At 42.1% G+C, this 19,219-nt stretch overlaps 1 protein-coding gene across 6 annotated transcripts in view; it reads left to right on the plus strand.

Annotated features, from left to right (window-relative positions):
* Positions 1–18,413, plus strand: part of caskin2 (CASK interacting protein 2) — a 53,938-nt gene extending 35,525 nt beyond the window's left edge. For 4 of the 6 annotated variants that reach the window (XM_015050827.1, XM_015050828.1, XM_015050832.1 and 1 more), the window contains 15 exons: positions 804–912; positions 1,017–1,125; positions 1,196–1,290; positions 3,317–3,434; positions 4,677–4,799; positions 7,466–7,543; positions 8,985–9,112; positions 9,212–9,275; positions 12,377–12,450; positions 12,550–12,660; positions 13,129–13,230; positions 13,380–13,518; positions 13,644–15,908; positions 15,985–16,222; positions 16,873–18,413. In XM_015050827.1, the coding sequence (XP_014906313.1) occupies positions 804–912; positions 1,017–1,125; positions 1,196–1,290; positions 3,317–3,434; positions 4,677–4,799; positions 7,466–7,543; positions 8,985–9,112; positions 9,212–9,275; positions 12,377–12,450; positions 12,550–12,660; positions 13,129–13,230; positions 13,380–13,518; positions 13,644–15,908; positions 15,985–16,222; positions 16,873–16,978 (3,859 nt within the window). In that variant the 3' untranslated portion in view covers positions 16,979–18,413. The remainder of the gene's footprint in view (positions 1–803; positions 913–1,016; positions 1,126–1,195; positions 1,291–3,316; positions 3,435–4,676; positions 4,800–7,465; positions 7,544–8,984; positions 9,113–9,211; positions 9,276–12,376; positions 12,451–12,549; positions 12,661–13,128; positions 13,231–13,379; positions 13,519–13,643; positions 15,909–15,984; positions 16,223–16,872) is intronic. The other 2 variants (XM_015050829.1, XM_015050831.1) reach the window with 2 other exon arrangements.
* The last annotated feature ends 806 nt before the right edge of the window (positions 18,414–19,219 follow it).

The following is a 19,219-nucleotide window of genomic DNA, read 5'->3' on the forward strand; positions in this document are numbered from 1 at the left end:
AGTTCAGTAGCTGGGAATGAAAACAGAAAACCATCCAGCACATAGATTGAGAACTCTCTTAGTTGAGGACAGATATAAATTCCTAATCAGGGCTCAGTGACAATTAGGTGATTGTTGTGGAAGCAACAAGTGTCGTAGAAAAACATGCATAAGAAAAAAAGGGATGGCCACAGTTTTGAGAGGCTTGTGAAGAAAAACTCATGTATCTTTTCCACAGGCGCAACAGTATGTATGTATCTGTAAAGACAATTCAAGGGCTTTAAGCAAGGTGATGCATCCGCCAGACAAGCTCAGTCAACAGAACAAGACATGCAGTTAATATATGATAAAAAGAGGTTCCAGATTATTTTCTAATTAAGGTCAGTCTGATCTCTATTTTCACTTGCTGGATCACTTCCTTAATCTAGTCCGTACGAGAAGGTGGAACTGAAGACTTATATAACAAAATCAGCCTCCTGGCCAACAGAGTTAAGAATGCTGTTAAGTCTTTATGAGCCACAGATAGATTAAGCAAAGCTGATGGTACCGCAAATAATTCAGAGCATTTGAAACAATTTGTTTTCCCAGTTACAGTGGACAGGGTATGTTATGTTTTTCAAACACCATGGCACAATACGGTATCCTGCAGTCTAACATAAAATCCTTTAGCAAAACTTTAAAACCTGCCTCGTCCTCCTTCTGCATCACTACCACCAGGATACCTACATTTGTACTTGAATACGATGCTGTAAACGCTTGCAGCAGTCGAATGAATGATGTTTGCCTGCAGTCTCACGGTGACCATTTCTGATTTCGTTTCCCAGGTTGCTGCTTAAAGCCGGCATTGACATCAACAGAGCCACCAAAGCGGGGACCGCTCTGCACGAGGCCGCCCTCTACGGCAAGACGGAAGTAGTGCGGCTGCTGCTCGATGTAATGACTGTTAGAAGTCTCTGTCCACCTAACTTTGTGATTTGAAGAGGTAGACCGTTTGTTGCTCGGGAGAATAAAGTGGGTCTGACTTTGTTTGTGCGCAGGCAGGGATCAACGTGAACCTGCGCAACACGTACAATCAGACAGCTTTGGATATCGTCAACCAGTTCACCACTTCCACAGCCAGCAGAGACATCAAGCAGCTGCTTAGAGGTTTGTTTTTGCAAGGTCAACCTCCTGAGATGTTGCGCAGGGGGAATCACTGTAGTTCTGGTCCTTGCAGAAGCGTCCAGTTCTCTCCAAGTCCGAGCGGTGAAGGACTACTGGAACCTCCACGACCCCACTGCGCTCAACCTGCGTGCTGGAGACCTTATTATGGTAACTTTTTTTGCGTGTCTTTCTGTTGTGAAAATGGTCCCTGCATAGCCGTCTCCTTGCAGCAATTTGCTTTCCCACGCCGGGTTAAAGCCATAGCATGTCATTACATCATATTTGGGATACTTGCTGTGTTTTTATGACCACCAGGGTGGGGCCAAAGTTGAATTTAAAAATAATTCTGTTGACTTTTTAGCTTCCTCATCCCTCACTATTAGACTTTAGGTTCGTCACAGCTCAAACTACCTACATGCAAGTGGTAGCAGAAAGTCATGGCTAGAAGTTTCGACAGTGATAAAAACGTTTAGGCTTCAATATTTTTTTTAAAATTGTTTTTTCATTATTGTGCCTTGTGATCAGATACATATTAATCCATTTCAAAGAGTTTTTATTTTCTTGAAAAGGGCAATGGTTACCTCCAAAGAAAAGCATGCAGGTATCATGGCTTTTTCTAAAACCATACCTGTTACTAATGTTGCAGCTGAATGAACTTTTTTTTTTTTTTTGAATAATCAGGAACTATGACGTTTCAGGAGGAGCCAAGGGCATATTTTCCTCAAGAATGTTCCTGCAGAATAATGTTACCATAAGTGCAGAGCTTTGTCAGCATCAACATAAAGTTGAAGACAAGAGCAGCAGCACATAAATCACTTATGTCCAAGTAAACAAAAAAAACAGTGAAATTTTGCAGGAAGTACAAAGATGTTAGTTTCTTTCATAAACGCTCGTTATGATTCTTTGTGAAATCATTTTTCTTGAGAAAACAAACAAGAGTGAGTGGTATCACAAGTCCTGACTTGTTCTTATAGGGAAGTGTTTTGATTCAATCTATGTGTCAGTGAGAGATCTGGAAAATTGTACATAGAGAAGCAAAAGAGAGGCAAAAGGTTTGGCTGGACCTCTCGGCGAAGTACGTCACAGTCCATATGTAAATCAAGTTAGCAAAATATCCACAAAAACACACAAAAAATATATTTGTTTATCTCTGCCTTTTCTTTAAAAAAAAAGACGTGAAGTTAGCTTTTTTAAAAAGCAGCTGGAGAAACAAACTAACAAACTTAAATCAACTCTGACTGAAAAAAATCAGTCAGGATCTGGTCCAGAAGTTGAGATCCAACATTACGGAAAAGAATGGATGACAATGTAATAAATAGGATAGGAAAGTCATGAAATTGGTTTAATTGTTCTTAAGTGTACAAGAAAAACACAAAAGAACTCAAATTGTCACACAAAAGTGTTTGTGTCTCTGCCAGAACCTCCAGCCTCGTCTGTAGTCAGGAGAAACTAGCGCCTGACAAATCAGAGTCCAAAATTTACAAAAGCAGCATTTTAAATAGTAACGGTGAGTTATCTATGAACTTTCCTTTCTAACCCTGGACATTCTAGACATGGTGTAGCTTTTCTCCTACTGCTCTGCTCTGTGCTCTTGTAATCGGGGGGTGAAGGCCCGTGTTAGAACAGTTGTGTTTTTGGGATTTGTGTGGGATGTTTTGGGATAATTAAGTCAACTTTGAACAGGAGACCACAGCAGAGAGATGGGCTCAAACATGTCTAATTACCAGCTTGTTTCCCCCCCCCCCAACACCTCCTACCGGGCCCCCACCTATATACAAAGACACTCACACACTGTCAACTCATGCATATGTGTGTTTATCTCGTTCTCGTTCTACATATCGTTCTACTCCCCCGGTCGTGTTTGAACTCGACTGCAGCCGCCGACTGCCATGTAGGTTTGTTTTTGTTCCTTCCAGGTATGTTGTTGGCACTCTTGATGAATAGATTGCGATTTTGCAGCTGACTGGCTTTCTCTTATTATCGCCTTAAGTGTTTTAGTGGAAGAGTCAGATGTTAATTCGAGCTGATGGAGTGCTGGCAGCGAATTGGATTCTTCTGACGCTTGAATCAATCAAGACGGGATACTTTGGCTCGTTCTTCTGTAATTTCTTTGTGAGCTGTTGTGCGACTAATGGCTGTTCTCAGAGACAGACTTGTCTTCTAACCGAAGCGTGCTGTCATTTGTTGCCGCCAGGTCCTGGAGCAGCACTCAGACGGCCGCTGGAAAGGCCACATCCATGACAGCCAGCGGGGGACCGACAGGGTGGGCTTCTTCCCACCTTCGGTGGTGGAGGTCCTCAGCAGGAGAGCAGGTAGACAAGCATGTAGTGTGTACATGAATAAAGGTTTTGTAGATGTAATCCCATTAAGTATTCATACATGAACTTTTTAACATAACAGCTGTCGTGAAGATGAAGTTTTCATGAATGTTTACGACTATTGTCATGAAGTGTCATTCGGTAAATAATGACACTTTTAATCCAAAGTTTCATTAAAACTTGCATTAAAAGTGTCATTATTTACCAAATGACACTTCATGACAACAGTCGTAAACATTCATGAAAACTTATGTCATATTTATGACAGTGTCATGTCAGTCTTATGAACATCCTGTCAAATAAAGTGTTACAGATTTTCCCCCCTTTTTCTTTTCTTAAAAAAAAAAATTCTAACTGACAGAAAATATTTTCAAAAACTTGCTTTCATTTCAGTCATACCTTCTGGTTCTTGGTCTGACTACCAAGAACCATATAAATACGTTTGAAAAACAGCATGGTAGACCCTCAGTGGACAGATGTCACTCTCAACTATGGAAACCCCATAGTTGCATTGGTGAAAAATAAAATACAGATTTCCCAAAAATTAACACTTCATAAACAAAAACTTTGATTAATCAATAAAATCGCCTCAATTTGCATTCGACTCCCTTTAAAATCTAAGAAGTAACCTAATTAATAACCAGAGTTCACTTGTGTAATTTAATGTCAGTACAACTCTGGTGGCTGCTGTGAAGCCACCGACATTCATAAGTTGAGAGGTCGAGCGACCGCAACAGGCGCAGACGCACAGTTGCATATGCACAAGCCGAAGCGATCCGACTCACACAGACACACATTGGTAGGATTACTGCTTCCCAGACAGCAAAGTGTCAGCTCAGTGCTAAAGCTCTCCCACCCCCGCAGTCTCTGCTTGGAGATTGTGTGTGCAGTCGCTGTGCATACATCGCTCACGCGTGAGGGGGGGAAGACATGAAAGTTCGACTCAGAAAAAGTCTTACAGGCACTTTGCATTTAGAGCAAACTCAGCTGAGTGTGTGAGCCCTGTGATGTTGGCGGGATCAGCACAAAAAGAGTCAGCGAGCTCCGTCTCTTTCTCTGCAACTGTGATCTTACATTCCTATTCAGCGGCTTGTTATGTAACCCCAGAGAGGATTTGTCCTGATTTATGCTGTTGCATATACATGAGGCAATGTTCGAGCTCCAAACCTTTTCCCCCATGCACGCATTTCGTTCAGACCCGACCCCTCAACCTGCACGTGTCTCCCCTGTCCCTAGGGGGCGCTCTCTCCCGCCAAGGCTCAATGCCATCCCAGAGACCGCATCCTGCATCCAGACCTCCTCCCTCAGGCCCCGCCCCTCAGACTGACGACTCATACATCCTCGGCTATGATCCTGCAGGTACACACACATATCGACAAGGCCTCCGAATGAGGGAGAATAATCAATAGACCACAATAAGGGGTCAGTTTGTTGCGTTTGCTGCTGTTACACTGCCATATATAATGTAGCAATCTACCCACTTGAAATTAATAGATATGTAGAATTACATGTTTGCCTTTAGTGTAGACCAAATTAAGTGTGGTGCAATGTGCTTTTTTGGTAATAATGTATCTATATTTGATAACACCTGGCTGCCATAAAAAATAAACAGATACAAAATGATAGCATAAAATACAAACACCTGGTGACCAAGAGAAATAACAAAATAGGGGTTTGAGGTAAACTATAAGGCCACTAAAGGTTAACGGTTAACAATAACCTTTAGTGACATATTTTTTAATTTAGTTACATATACAAAAATTGCATATAGTTTCTCAGCATATTGAGTAAATCCTTTCATTCTGTTGGATTCAGATGTATTGTTTTTTATCAGGAATGGTCAGCAGGTTTTTTTGCTTTTATGGTTTTTCTTTGTTTTCTAAAAATTCCTTCAGTTAAAATAATGAAACGCAATATAAAGTTTTATTATACACATAAGATATTTCAAGCTTTCAAACTTAAAATACAGTATTTTATATCAGACCAATAAACAAAAAGGGTTTTTTATTACAGACATGTCAGCATGTTGAAAAGCACATCCGTATACTGTATATACTCAATATCAGGGTTTCCCCCAGAGTTTTATAAGCCTGGCGGGCCACCAGGCTTGACTTGTGCCCCCACCAGGCTAAGAATTGTTTGTTTATTTGTTGTAGGGTTTTTTTATATACCGGTTTCTGTAACCATTGATGATCTTTACTGGTCTACATGCTAACAACTTCAGCAAATAAAGTGATAAGTCACAAATAAAGGACCAACAAATTTTGGACACTTTAATTAGGACAAAATGCCTGAAACAGTTTTTTGTTTGCCTTTTTTAAGACTTTACAGTTGGTGTTTAGGTATTTCTAATAATATATTCCATTAACACATAATCATCTAGTAATATTTTCAAATTTCCTGTCAACTAACACATTTTTAAGTCAAAAACATGGTGGGCTGCACGATGACTGCCCTGGCACTCATACCACCAGGCTTAGCAAGTCTTCTGTGGGAAACCCTGCATTACTGTATATATACAGTTTATACTGTTGGTGCTCCTTTTACATTAATTACTGGTTAAGTAACTGATTTCCATGTCCTGGATACATGAGAGGTTGGTGGCTTTTAACGCTCTGACTCCAGCTGCAGTCTGCACACTGAAAGATTCTCCTAACCCTTCAGTTCACTTTGCCTCCTAGACCTCTCAAAACTTGTGCACCTTTTTTGCATCACACTGTTTCCTTACACACAACTTTCCATTATCGTGTTTACATGCAGACCTCTGATGACAACCAGCTTCTTTAGCAATTAACTATTGAGACTTACTTGTGGGAGATCTCAGTGTCTCCTTAAGTAAGACCACGGGGGGTCTGTTTCTCGCATGGGAAAGCTCAGAGGTTTAGTGGCTGAATTTTTCCTAGGGAAGGTCATTACATCTTCCTAACACAACAAATCAATTTTTATTGGTCTGATGTAATGTTGCAGTCCGCAGTGAAAATTAATTTGAGGTTTTATGAGCTGCATTCCACAATCGTCAAATGAAACTTTTTAAAATACTGGAACAAAGAAATGTTCAAATATGTCCTGACTTACTAGTATGGAACTGTAAGGTCCATCCAGGTCAGGTTTCTCTCACTACACAAAGTAAATCATATATTTAAAGACTACTTTTGAGTTGATTATGAGTAGATTATACCTGATTACTATAGAGGCAAAAGCAGGCATAACCAGGACAACAAAAAGAAACAAAAATAAAAACAAGCCAGATGAAGAGATGCCTCTTCATTTTGTCCTTTTCAAGTTCTGGGCATTTTGGAGCAAATACTTTTTGGTTTACTTTATATAAACTTAGGCCACAATGTGTGTAAAAATGTTTGTTATAGGAATCTTCAGAAAATGATATATGATCAATTTAAAGTCGCACAAAAATTTACAATTTTTGCAACAATTTATGTCCACAATTAATTAAAATGGGACACTTCTAGAAAATAAAACTGATACATGGTGGCTCAGTACACCAGTGCAAAACAAAGATGTCACAAATTTAACACCAATGACAGAAACACAAAACAAATCCAGAAACACAAAACCCGCATTCACCCTTTCACACACACACACACACACACACACACACGCACACACACACACACACACACCGATACACACGCAGACCAGTAGGCAACTTGGAGGTAAGTGCCTTGCCCAGAAATACATCAACATGTGATGAGAAGAAGCTGGACTTGAACCTACGACTCTCCAGCTGCAAGATGACTACTCTACCCAGTACCCACTGATCCACTGTCACCCTTTAAAATGATACCAGAGCTGCAAAAGACATCCAAACCGTCTTTATTTTAAAACTTTTTCTTGCTTTTATGACAGAAAGCTGTGTTTCATGTCTCTGTCCGCCGGTCTCCAGTCCCACTCCCCTCCCTAACTCAGCCCTCCTCTGGTGACCAGTGGCAACTCCATAGGTCCAGCTCCACCCCTGCAAGATGCAGGGAGTGCACGTAGCGTGTGTCTAAAGTGTGTGTGTTTGTTAGGTGCTTCACCGGCCAGTCAGTTCTCTGCCCCAGCAACCCCCCCTCAGGACATTTGGGTCCTAAGGAGCTCTCCCACTGGTAAGAGTGTGTGACCCCCAAATCACCTGTCAACCATCTAACGCCTCAAACTACCCAACCTCCTAACCTGTTGTGAGCCTTCAGACATCCACCAGTCCCACCATTTAACCAGACTTCTGTACCAGCTTACTTCTGTGTGTACCACTTTCAACCCCAACGTCCTAGCCTTACACTAACCATCCCGTAAAATCCTTGGCTCCCTCCCGTCTGTCCCAGTAATCCTCTAACCACGGCCAGAATTGTCTTGCAGGAGAACGTAATGGTAAGGGGTCAGCACAGCAGGTGCTGTGTCTGAGTTGTCTGCCTGGTCATTTGTTGATTCATTGCTGATTAACTAATACTTAAAAAATAATCTGGATTCTGGGATTAATAAAACCAAGTTTAAGAGCTTCACCTTGACTCCTCCATTTGCGCTTCTTGTTCATCAGGACCAAACAGTTCATTCTGCAGCTGTCCAGCTGGGTCACTGAAAAATTCAGTCAAGTTTAAGGTGCTGATTTTGGAGCAGGGGCTTATTTTACGGATACCATGATAATGTGGACAGCCACACCTGTGTTTGAAAAGTTTGCAGCTCATTGCAGGCTTTCGGTTTCTGGATTATTCCTAAACATCTTAGATGGGTTGTCGCCTTCCAGACTTTGGAACACCTGAATAACTTGGACTTACATATAATTGTTTAACCTCATGACCTTGGGATCTATAGGTGTTTAAAAATGAAAAAACGTCTCGCAACTCATACAGTCTGTAATACTTCTTCAGATTTCATGACTCCCTTTGGATCTTCATACTTTTCTGAATAATTTAAAGTGAACGCTGTTAAAGAAATCCTATATTCTACCAAAGAGTCACAACCAGCTGCAGTCATGGTCTCTTGCCAAGTTGAAATACATCCTAGAACCTTCAGTGTCTCTTATGTGAATATCTAGATGAATTTATATGCAAATGTAAGAGCCTATATGTAAAATTTGTAGTAACTGTACATTAGAGGAAATCTCCCATACACTGTACAGTTCCTGTTTTAGAAAAAAAAAAAATCATTTCAGTTGTAGGTTGTATCAACAGTCCACCCTGGGTAAACACTCGGAATAACTCCATCCTATGTTTAACCATCAGGACAGGTAAATGAACATGTGTCTGGTTTGATCATTTTGAATCTTTTGAGACAGACATGTTGAGAGATGTCGAGAAAACGACTACAGCCGAAGCAGCACAAACTGGAGATGATGTCTGTGCAACACAGACCTTTCAAGAAGAAAAACTTTATCACCACTTTTGATTTTTCAGCTTTCATCCCGAGCATTTTCTTGCCAGCTGGACTTGACATGTGAAAATAATTTATAAGAAATCCCCGCTCAGTTCGTCAGTGCTCACATTCCCCTACTCCCGCAGCTTTTCCTTTACACTTAGGTCATTTTTGCGTTGTTGCATCGTCTTTCGTCAGGCGACAGGAACAGCGTTGGCAGCACAGGCAGTGTGGGCAGCAGCCGCAGCGCCGGCAGCGGCCAGAGCTCGGAGAGCGGCCGCAAGCAGAACGGGACTCACATCCGCCACCACGCCGACGCTGGCAAGGTGAGGCGGAAACCTTTCTGTCTGTCTTCTGCTGCACAGCATTTAAAAGCAAGAAAACCAAAGTGACCAAGACGCTCAGTGACATCTTTGTGTGTGCAGGTGGCTCCCTCTGCAGGTGAAACTGGAGAACAGGTCCACAGTACAGCAGCTGACCAAAGCAATGGTGAGTCGCACAGTTGTCTTCCTCATCCCAGTTTTAGTTACGGATTTAGACTTTGAATCTGAAAAATTGTTTTCTTTCATTTTATGAGGCGAAATTAACCCTTAACAACTCTTTTTTACTAACTTCTTGAACATTTGTCATTTCCTCCAACGGTTTCGTTTTATTCTGAAAGCATAAGCTGAATTGTTGGAGTCTCTAACAGTTTAATCCTCATGTCAGATAAAAAAAAATCTGTCCTGGATGGAGGTACAAATAAACTCCTTTTCTTAAACAAAAGAGGTCATTGCCAACTTGAGTTCAGTTGTTTTGAAAACAATGGACATGTCTGCTTCGTGGGTCAGTTACAAGATCAGGACATTCGTTTCCGTACACGAAAAACTGAGCAAAAAGAAAAATACCTAACGTGACATAAACTCTGCCCATAAACTTCTTACAGTATTTTTTGATCAGCTTATTCTTTTCTTATTGCAAAATGACTGCAATCACTAATCCATGTTTGTTTTCCACTGGCAAATTGCACAGAAGAATTCCTCTGACCTTTTCAAATAAATATAAAAAATATGACATAAACATTACCAGGTTTTTGTGGGCATGTTGTGATGCATTCAAGGCCTTTGGTTTGTTTATTACTTTTAGAAAAACAATTTTTCTGCATAAAACTTTTAATTATTTTCACTGTAACATGCTGTTTTTAGAAAACTACTTTACTTTTGAAATCTCCAATAAAAACATTCCTCCTCGTCTCAATCGCAACAATTCAAGAACAAAAGCTAGGTAAACTTAACTGAAAAGAGTACTTGGACCACGATGTAAGGCAAATGTGATGGTCAATGCTGTCAAATCTGAAGATAATATGATAGCTACACCTCCAGGATCTCTTGGTTTTTCTTCTACCTCAGGAATGTGACCACAATACACAGGAGCGCGGTCAGCTGTTATTACTGTCAGTCGGAAAGGAAATGAAACAGAGGGAATAAAGTCTTACCTCAGCCCACGTCTAAAACCTACAAAACCGTCTTATTCTCTCAGCCTTACATAACCCTCTGCAGGAAGATTGGGGGGAAAAAAATGAACCAGAGTTCGATGGGGTTGGAGTCAAGCCTCTTTGCAAAACGTTCAGGTGTTTCACTTTGAAGCCGGGGAGGATTTCTGTCAACCGATGGCTGAGAAGCCAGGAGGGTGAAGTGAGGGAGCAGGGAGATGAGGAGCAGGAGGGAGGGATCGGAGATAAGAGACAGGAGGTAAAAGCAGAGGGAGCATAACATATCCGTCTGATGAAGGAGAAGGAGGGTAAAAGTGAGGGCGGGAATCGAGCAACGCTGTGAGTTTACAGAGATGGCTGTGCAGCAGAAGCAAGGATGAAGAGCCAGACGGCAGGGTTGTTGCAGCTTCCTGTTCTCCTCAAGGGTAAGAAGTCAGATTTGGATTTAACGTGGTCTCTGATTTCGTTATTCCTTTCAACTCAGGTTGTGCATGAGCAGCAAAAGAAATAACTGGTGTTAGATGGTCCTAGAGGACAATTAGACATAAAAACAAGGGGGAAAAAAATACAGTGTGGCATAGAGCAAACGTGATGGTTTTGTCTTTCTCTTTCTTGCTTACAAAAACTCAGTTTTAGTTAGTTTTTGTAGAGAGTTAAAACTGAGGAGGACATTTTGACTCAATCTAAAGGCCAATTATATGTTCTGTAGGTGCTGTTTACCGCCCTGTGTGGTCAGGGGCCCTGACGCCCATACCAAAGTAAAGAAAACCACCCAAAAAGCATTAGCCATCACTCTTAGGTCATTTTAGCTGCTTCTCTGATTAATTATCTCCTTGCTTATTCTGTTTTCAGTTATGTCATACTATTTCTGTTTTTTTGAACAACACTTTGTGAAGACGTTCAAAGCTTAGGGTGTTGTTTCATGCCCTAACTCTGCTTTAAACTTCTAGCCAACTACATCTCTGAGCCTGCCTGCTCTTTTCCCTGGTCGTCATGGTGCTGCTTGTTCACTGATGTTCGCTGACACGCCTCATACAAAAACAGTTGGATTTATGCAAAGGTTTGCTCATGCACAGGTGAACTCTCTCTGTTGATTAGGTGACTTCTGAAGACATTCAGTTATGCTGGTAACAAGAACACAGCATAGATAGTGGCATGTATTTAATCTGATTTTCATTTCTCTGGGAAGTAAAAATAGCTGCAGAAGAAGGTTGCTAATTGGTTGCACCTGCAGAACTTGACAAGCGTGTGTATTGGTGCTATTTGCTTTGGGAATCAGACGGTGCAAAAAAAAGCAGGCAAGTGCAAATATTGAGCTAAGCTCAGTGTTAGTGGATCCAGACCGCAGTCTTTTATGAATGAAGAATGCACCGTAATGTTGGAAGGATCATTTATTTCAGGAACGTCATCTCTACATGAAACTCGTGTAGAAACTCATGTAGATTAATTACACACAGATGGATATTTTGAAGACTTTATTTCTGCTAATTATGACAACTTTTCACTTAGATGTAAATAAAATATGACATATAAAGTTAAAAAATCACACCAGACCAATGAAAAAAAACATGGGCCTAATTAAACAATATGTCATTTCAAAAGGCACTTTTAATCTGACAAATGGGCGTCATCTGAACACATATTCTACTTTGCTGACTGGGACTACATATGTTGGGAATATTGCTGTGTGGTTAGTCCAAACTATAAACGTGGATACTGGCAGGTGGGCTGACTAACTAAAAACAGAAAAAAACGGTGGAATGATTAAACCTGAACGGGTTGACCTCAAGCCACAACAAGAGCTAAAAGTGAAGAAATTTCCCGGAAAGGGTGCATTCCTCGGATATTTCTGGGAATGTGTGAAAGACGGGTCAGGAGTTTCCTTAGATCAGATAAGAAGCCTTTACACACCTGGAAAGACCCAACAACACTCAGCAGCGTTGCTTAAATCAACTTAAGCTGACCGCTTCTTGTCTTTAGCAGCAATGCATACAAAACACTAAGCAAATTTGAATCTTTTGTTATGATGGATTTTTTTCCCCTCTGTCTTTTTTTAGTCTCTTCAGTTGAACCTGGTAATATTTGTCATCCCTCAGGATTGATGATGTGTGTTTTGTAGGTGGTTCTCGCCGACAGGCCAACAGCACTCCTCAGAAAGGCTTCATCAGACCAGAACAGCTTCTGGAGGGCAAGGTGAGGTTTTTTTTTTCAACATTTGACTCCTTTTACTATGTCTTTCTTTTAAAAAAAAAAAAAAAAAGCACCAGAAAAATTGCTCTTGTGCGCCATTAGGACTCTGAAGCCATCTACCAGTGGTTGTGTGAGTTCCAGTTGGAGCAGTACACTTCCAACTTCATCAGAGCGGGATACGATGTACCTACCATCAGCAGGATGACTCCTGAGGTGGGCTAACGTTTCAGTGTTCATATGTTACTGTCAACTTTTTTCTAACAGTAGTTACTGCTTTGGAAAATAAATTTGATTCGTAAGGTCCCTGGTGAGGTGCTGGAATTAAAATGAAACAGGATAAGTGCAAAAAGTGATGGAAATGTTGACGTGGCTAGCTTAGCAACCCGTTTAGGGTGGAGGCTAACAACAGAGTACATGAGCCACATGTTATAAGACTCATTGCAAGACCATTGCTACTTACAAATTCTATAATTCATTAATTTCTGCTGTATATGTTCTTATTCGCTTTACTTAAATCCCTACTTCATATCATGTAATCCATTTTTATTCCATTGCAATTGACGAGAAGAAAAAAACAGTAAATGAACGTCAACAAATGAGTAAAATGCCTGTAACTTACCAGGTACGGATTATTTTCGCTGTAACATCCGTGTACTTTTTTTTTTCAAAATTTGACCTCAGGATCTCACTGCTATCGGCGTGACCAAGCCAGGCCACAGGAAGAAGATCTCATCAGAGATCAGCAAGCTGAGCATCCCCGAGTGGCTGCCAGATTACATTCCCGTGAGAAATATATATATATATATATTTAAAACCACACAAATTCTTCACCGCTCTTAAAAAGACGCTGTATTTTCTTTACAAGTCAGTGTAATAAATTGAAAGTCTATTCCTCTCTTTCTGCTGCTCCCTCTGTGTGTTTGTTGATGTAGTCGGACTTGGGGGAGTGGCTAAGCGTGATTGGTCTGCCTCAGTACCAAAAGAGATTGTGTGACAATGGCTACGACTCCATTGCAATCGTTAAGGACATCACCTGGGAGGACCTACAAGAAATAGGAATCACCAAACTGGGTGAGAAAATGAATCTGATTTCTTTCATTTATGGACCTTTGCCATGACTGAAAAAAATCCTCCTTTGAGTTAAGCTCAGCATAAGATGAATCATCAGGGCTAAAGAATGCCTCTCTCCACCTCAGGTCATCAGAAGAAGCTAATGTTGGCTGTGAAACGACTCTGTGGCCTGCAGCGCTCTTGTAATCAGGTTGACAGGACGGGAGAGGGAACTCTCAGGAGAAAGCCACCGGCTGCGCTAGAGCTGGTGGCTATTGAACACACACCAACGCACATCGTCCACTCTCATGGACACTCTGATGCTCCATCTGAAAACTGCTGCCCTTCCCCTCGCACCCCCAGGGCTCTCCTCTCCTTTCAGGACTGTGAGCTGAGTGCAGAGCTGCAGAGCGCTATGATGGGCAAGGTGGGGGGATCGGTGTCAGAGGCTTTCGGCATGAGAGGAGTTCCCCCTTCTGCTGTTATAGCTGCCATGTCTGTCAGTCAAGAAAGCATAAGCAGGCGTTCGCGGGGCTCAGGGAGGTCGGGAAATTCAAATTCGGGAAATTCCCACGATCACCAAACGACACCGTGTTCTAGCAGAACGTCTAGTCGGCCTGAGGAGAAACTGGGTACTGGGGGAGTGGAGGAGGCCAAGAACAGCCAAAGCAGCCCTGGAGGTAGAAGTAAGCAGATGTCTGCTGAGATGTGGGACCATCAGAGTTGGTCCGGAGCCTCAGAGAAACACCCTTTCTCCACCGTAACACCTCCGCTAACCCCAAGCAAGATGCCCCGCTTTGCTTGCCCCGCAGTTCCGCCCAAGTCCAAACACCTGCAGTCCCCCAACCGCCTCTATCAACCTCAGTACCACCCCCACCACCAGCCCCCCTCTTCTCCATCATCGCCATCCCCACAACCCTCTCCCACAAAGAAGTACTTCAATCACTTACAGGCTCAGGCAGCAGCTGTCAACGGCCCTCCACGAGTGCTTTCTAAACCCCTGCCTGGAGCCATCCCTGTGCTTAGACCCCCACCCACCCAGGTCCAAGGGGACGACATTCAGAGAGGGTCACAAAATAAGCGCAGCCAAAGTTTGACTCGCTACGCTCTGTCCGACGGAGAGCCCGACGAAGACGATGACCTCCCTCTTCCCTCTTCCTCCGCTTCTTCCATAACCATGCCTCCCTACGCCACGCTGTCTCGCAGGCCGGGACGTGCCTCAGGACCCCCACGTCAAGTCAACCGCAGCCACTCCTTCGCTGTGCGCTCTCGACACAAAGGTCCACCTCCCCCGCCACCCAAGAGGATGAGCTCAGTCAGTGGCAGTCCCACAAGACAGCACAGCGACTCAGGCAGCAAGGCAGTAGAGCCAGAGTTGAAGGCCGGGGTAGAGACAGACAGTGCAGGCAGTGTGAGGAGCATTGCTGCCAAGCTAGAAGGCAGCAGCAGTTGCAGCAGCCCATCGAGGAGGATAGACATACCACCGACCTATGTTCACATTTCACCTGTTCCCAGCACAGTTTCCTCACCAATCTCTTATGGATTATCATCACATATTATTCTACAGCATTCCAAACCTGTCCCTGCTCTGGGTTTGGGAGGCTTAAGGAGGGTAGGAAGTGAGAGGACAGAAGGAGATACTGACAGACACAGAGGTGGAAGTACAGAGGAAACAACTGAAGAGAAACTGAAAGCAAGAAAAAGTGAAAAACTATCTAGTTCTTCTGTGTCACCAAAGACCAATTCCGGGAACCATCTACCTTTCGCCGAAGAAGGCAACCTTACTATCAAACAACGACCCAGGATAGCCATTGTTACCCAGGCAGACACCGACACTAGGTCACCAACAGATGGTCCAGTTCAGACCCAAAACAGCTTGGAGCCTCTAGAGTTCAACCTGAAAGAGTCTGATACTGTAAAAAGACGGCACAAACCCAAAGACAAAGGTGCTTCCACACCAGAAGAGGCTACTACTCCCAACCAAGAGGAAAACCGCCTGCTGGTTACCAGTCCACACTCACATGTTGAAGTCAGAGGTGTAAATAAAGGAGAGGCAGAGACACCGGGGAATGCTTTCCTTAGAGTTGGCTCTGTGGGCAAAGGTTCAAAACCTCCTGTATCCTCAAAACCTTCCACTCCTCTAAAACAAAACCCCAATGGCAGTCTAATGAGCCCTCAAACAATTGATCCGACGGCACGGGTTACCGCGCAAACAGCCATTCCAAATTTGACCAGTGTGCAGATACACACTGTCTCTCCAAAACTGAGCGGCAGCTTTCACATCCAGACAGGCATGCAGAGCCCTAAGCCCAGTACGCCTTTACAGACAGTTGGGTCCAAGCCGGAGAGTCCGCAGAAAGCCACTGCATCAAGGCTCTCTCCGTCCAACGCATCGCCCATTTCAACAGGAGGTAACTGTCACACTTCTGTTGCATCTTTACAGCTTGGGTATTTTGGATGTGACAGTAGAACTTCTTGTTTTCTCAGGAACAAATCTCCAGATAATCCAAAGCGTCTGTTTTCCTGCTCCATCCTCCATGACGCTGAGCTCCTACTCCCCTAACTCGGCCTCGTCAGGTCAGTCAAGGAAATCGGGGGGATCGCTGTCTGGTGTAGCAGGTCTGGAGGTTCTGGCCCAGAAGAGACTGGAGCAAACCAGTACGTCACTGGAGGCTGCTCTCAAAGTGGTGGAAAACGAACTCGCACATGGCAGCAGTGTGGATGGGTAAGAAGTTTCAGTTTCTGTACTGGGTCGCAGCTAATGTGGGAGGACATAAACAGGTTCAAAGTTTGTCATTAAAATTTGATCTGAAGCTAAAAAGACTCCATTTAGGTCTGGATCTGAACCACGGACCACCATTTGGATACTTGGAGTCTCAACAGTACAGACATGCTCTCTCAAGCAGAACTTTCTTGAAAGAGCTTTTCTGAACTCAGTTGTGAACAATGTTTAAAAATGTAGGTACAAGCACCAGTTGTTAGAGCTGCTACATTATGTTGACCTACATTCCTGCCTTCAAAGGCCATTTGTACGCTACTTCTTGAGGAGTTGAAACTCAGATCAAACTCAGTTTATTAAAGTTCCAGTTAAAATTCTGAAAACCAGTGGGAGTTGGGAATCTGTAACAGCATCAATGACAAAATTTACATACCTGAGACTTGAAAAGGTCTTTTCCAGGTACAATTAAGCCCAATTATGCCAAATGTCCCCAAATTTCTAATGTCTTGTATTTTCTATGAAACAAATGAACAATCTCTACTTGTTTTAGCATCCTGCAGACCAAAAAGCAATTATTTTTACTTGAACTAATGTCACTTTAAAGTCAGGCAGTGTAATGATTTATAAGTAAATCTTCCTGACTGCCTGTTTCCTAGCTGCAGCAGCAGCAGCAGTTCGGTGAAGGCAGCTGGGAATATTCTGGACGACATCGGCAACATGTTTGACGACCTGGCGGTCCAGCTGGATGCCATGTTGGAGTGACGCCCCGGCCCACAGATGGAACGGCTGAAAATCGGCACCTGTGGCGCACCTTGGACGTACAGACTCTTCCTCAGGCCCTCTGGATGGATCAGTGAGGGGCACAACTGAGGATTTTCCAGCGCAATATTGTCCTGTTTTTTTTTACTTTTTATTTTTAAACCCAGGCACTTGGCCTCAGGACACACACCTGAGAATGTTCCTGGATGGACAACAAACAGTAGCATGAAAGATCAGCCTGCAGATATCTGCTCAGTGTGCGATGACTTGAGGAAAAAGCGGGTCCATCGTACGTGTAAATACAGAGAAAAATCCGATGGCGGCGCTCTGTCACATCTCTTTATATGGAATATTTTAACCTAGAATTATATTTATACTGTTAATGTTTTTTTTTTTGACAATAATGACTGAATTAGTGTACATAGTTCTATGTATATTTTGCAGCTTTATGTCAGTAACAAGTTCGATGCATTGAAAGAAACTAGTTTTAACATGTTTTTACCAAACTGTCGGTGAACAAATCACTGGACTCCTCTGAACTGATAGCTGGGATTAGTCACAGCTCGCTTCAGGGTGCTAAGATGAGAACACACTGTTAACCAGCGGCTTCCAAAAAAAAAAAAAAAAACGGGTAACACCCATGTGTTACTTCTTCTTACATTTCAGCCGAGGTCAGTGTGTTTCTTGGCAGGCAGGGAATGTTCTGCGTTTAACGAAAACAGCACACTGTGGGAGTCTGTGTACCTGTGGGTGCCTGGTTTGTGACTAAATTATTTTAATAGAGAAAAACGTTTTGTTTTCTTATGAGTTAGGTGTTCAGTTTTGTGTATTCTGAGATTTTTCCAAGTCTTCTGATGAGAATAGTTTCCTCAAACTGATGTGCTTCATGCTGTTTCAGTCCCACAAGATGAATTTCTCGCTTTCAACTTTTGAAGGTTTTTGTCACGCCGCAGTTTACATTCCAGCCAACATGTGGCGCCGAAGCTGCACATACCTTTGAGTTGGAGTAGTTCTTAACAAAATGTCAGAGAGAGCAGAATAACTCTTCTCATGCAAAATTATTAGCTTGTTTTATTGTGACTGAGACTAACAGGGATGTAATTCAGATTACAGCACCATAATTCTTCACCGTGGGAAAGGTACCTGTTGCTACTACCATTAAAATCAACAATCTCCATCAAGACACACCATCCAAAAATTAGTCGCTACCCTTTCTGACAACTCGTCCACTTTGCTGTTAATATTCATTGGGACTGGTTTTATCAACCATTTCAGGTTGAGCTTTCCTGAGTGTTTGCAGAGCAGAAAGGCAGATTAAAGAGTATTTATTTTCATTTTGTACCATATTTTTTTTTAGTTTGTTTTCAGCAAAGTTTTGTGGTTCTATATAGTTAAATTTTTTCATAAGTCTGAAAAACAATTAAAACATGTTACAGGTTAATAGTGTTATTTCACAATTACTTCAATGTGTCAATATGTAAATCCTGTGACATGCTGGATATTGATTTGTCTCCTGTTTCTCCATCTTCTGACAAAATATTCTCAGTTTTGATTTTGCTCCATTATTATGGCAAATATCCCGATCATCACCAAATATACCTGGATTTATAGAAGACATTGTGTCAGGAGGACGCTTTGTTCATGGCAGTGTTCTTTATGCAGCTTCTGGGCCAAAAGATGAAAGATGACTGTGCATTTTCTAAAAAACAAAAAAACCTCAGAAGCTGCAAAGTTTGCACACCAGTAATGGTTTAGTCTGTAATTTGAAAACCCCAAATTTGCAATTCATGTTAAAAATTTGGAGGGTTTTCTTTAAAGCCTAAATGTTTGGCAGTAAAATACAATAATTGTTATATTTATAACAAATATATATAACAAGAATTTGTTATATATAAGAACTTCTCCCAGTTGTGGAGATTTCATTATTCTAATCCAGAGATTGACAATCAGGAATATATTTTTTTGCACTGTTTGATTTCTTTGTTTAGTTGTCTTTATTTATGTTTCCTGCTGAATTCTGTATCATCCTGGAAAGAAATGAGACCAATAGTAGAATCCTGTTGTAGTCCACTTACAAACAGTGTGTCTCTTTATAAAAAAAAGTTAATAAAAATATTTTGATATTTTTTTGGTAAGTGTTTAATCTCTGGTTTTCTAAAACCAATTAGATTTTACAGTCATCCTGGAAATTTCTGCTGTGAAACACAAGGAACCCACTGACTCTGGGATCACTAATGGACATCA

The sequence above is a fragment of the Poecilia latipinna genome, unplaced genomic scaffold (genome assembly GCF_001443285.1).
Source record: "Poecilia latipinna isolate Pla-1442-1.1 unplaced genomic scaffold, P_latipinna-1.0 Scaffold1012, whole genome shotgun sequence".
NCBI lineage: Eukaryota > Metazoa > Chordata > Actinopteri > Cyprinodontiformes > Poeciliidae > Poecilia > Poecilia latipinna.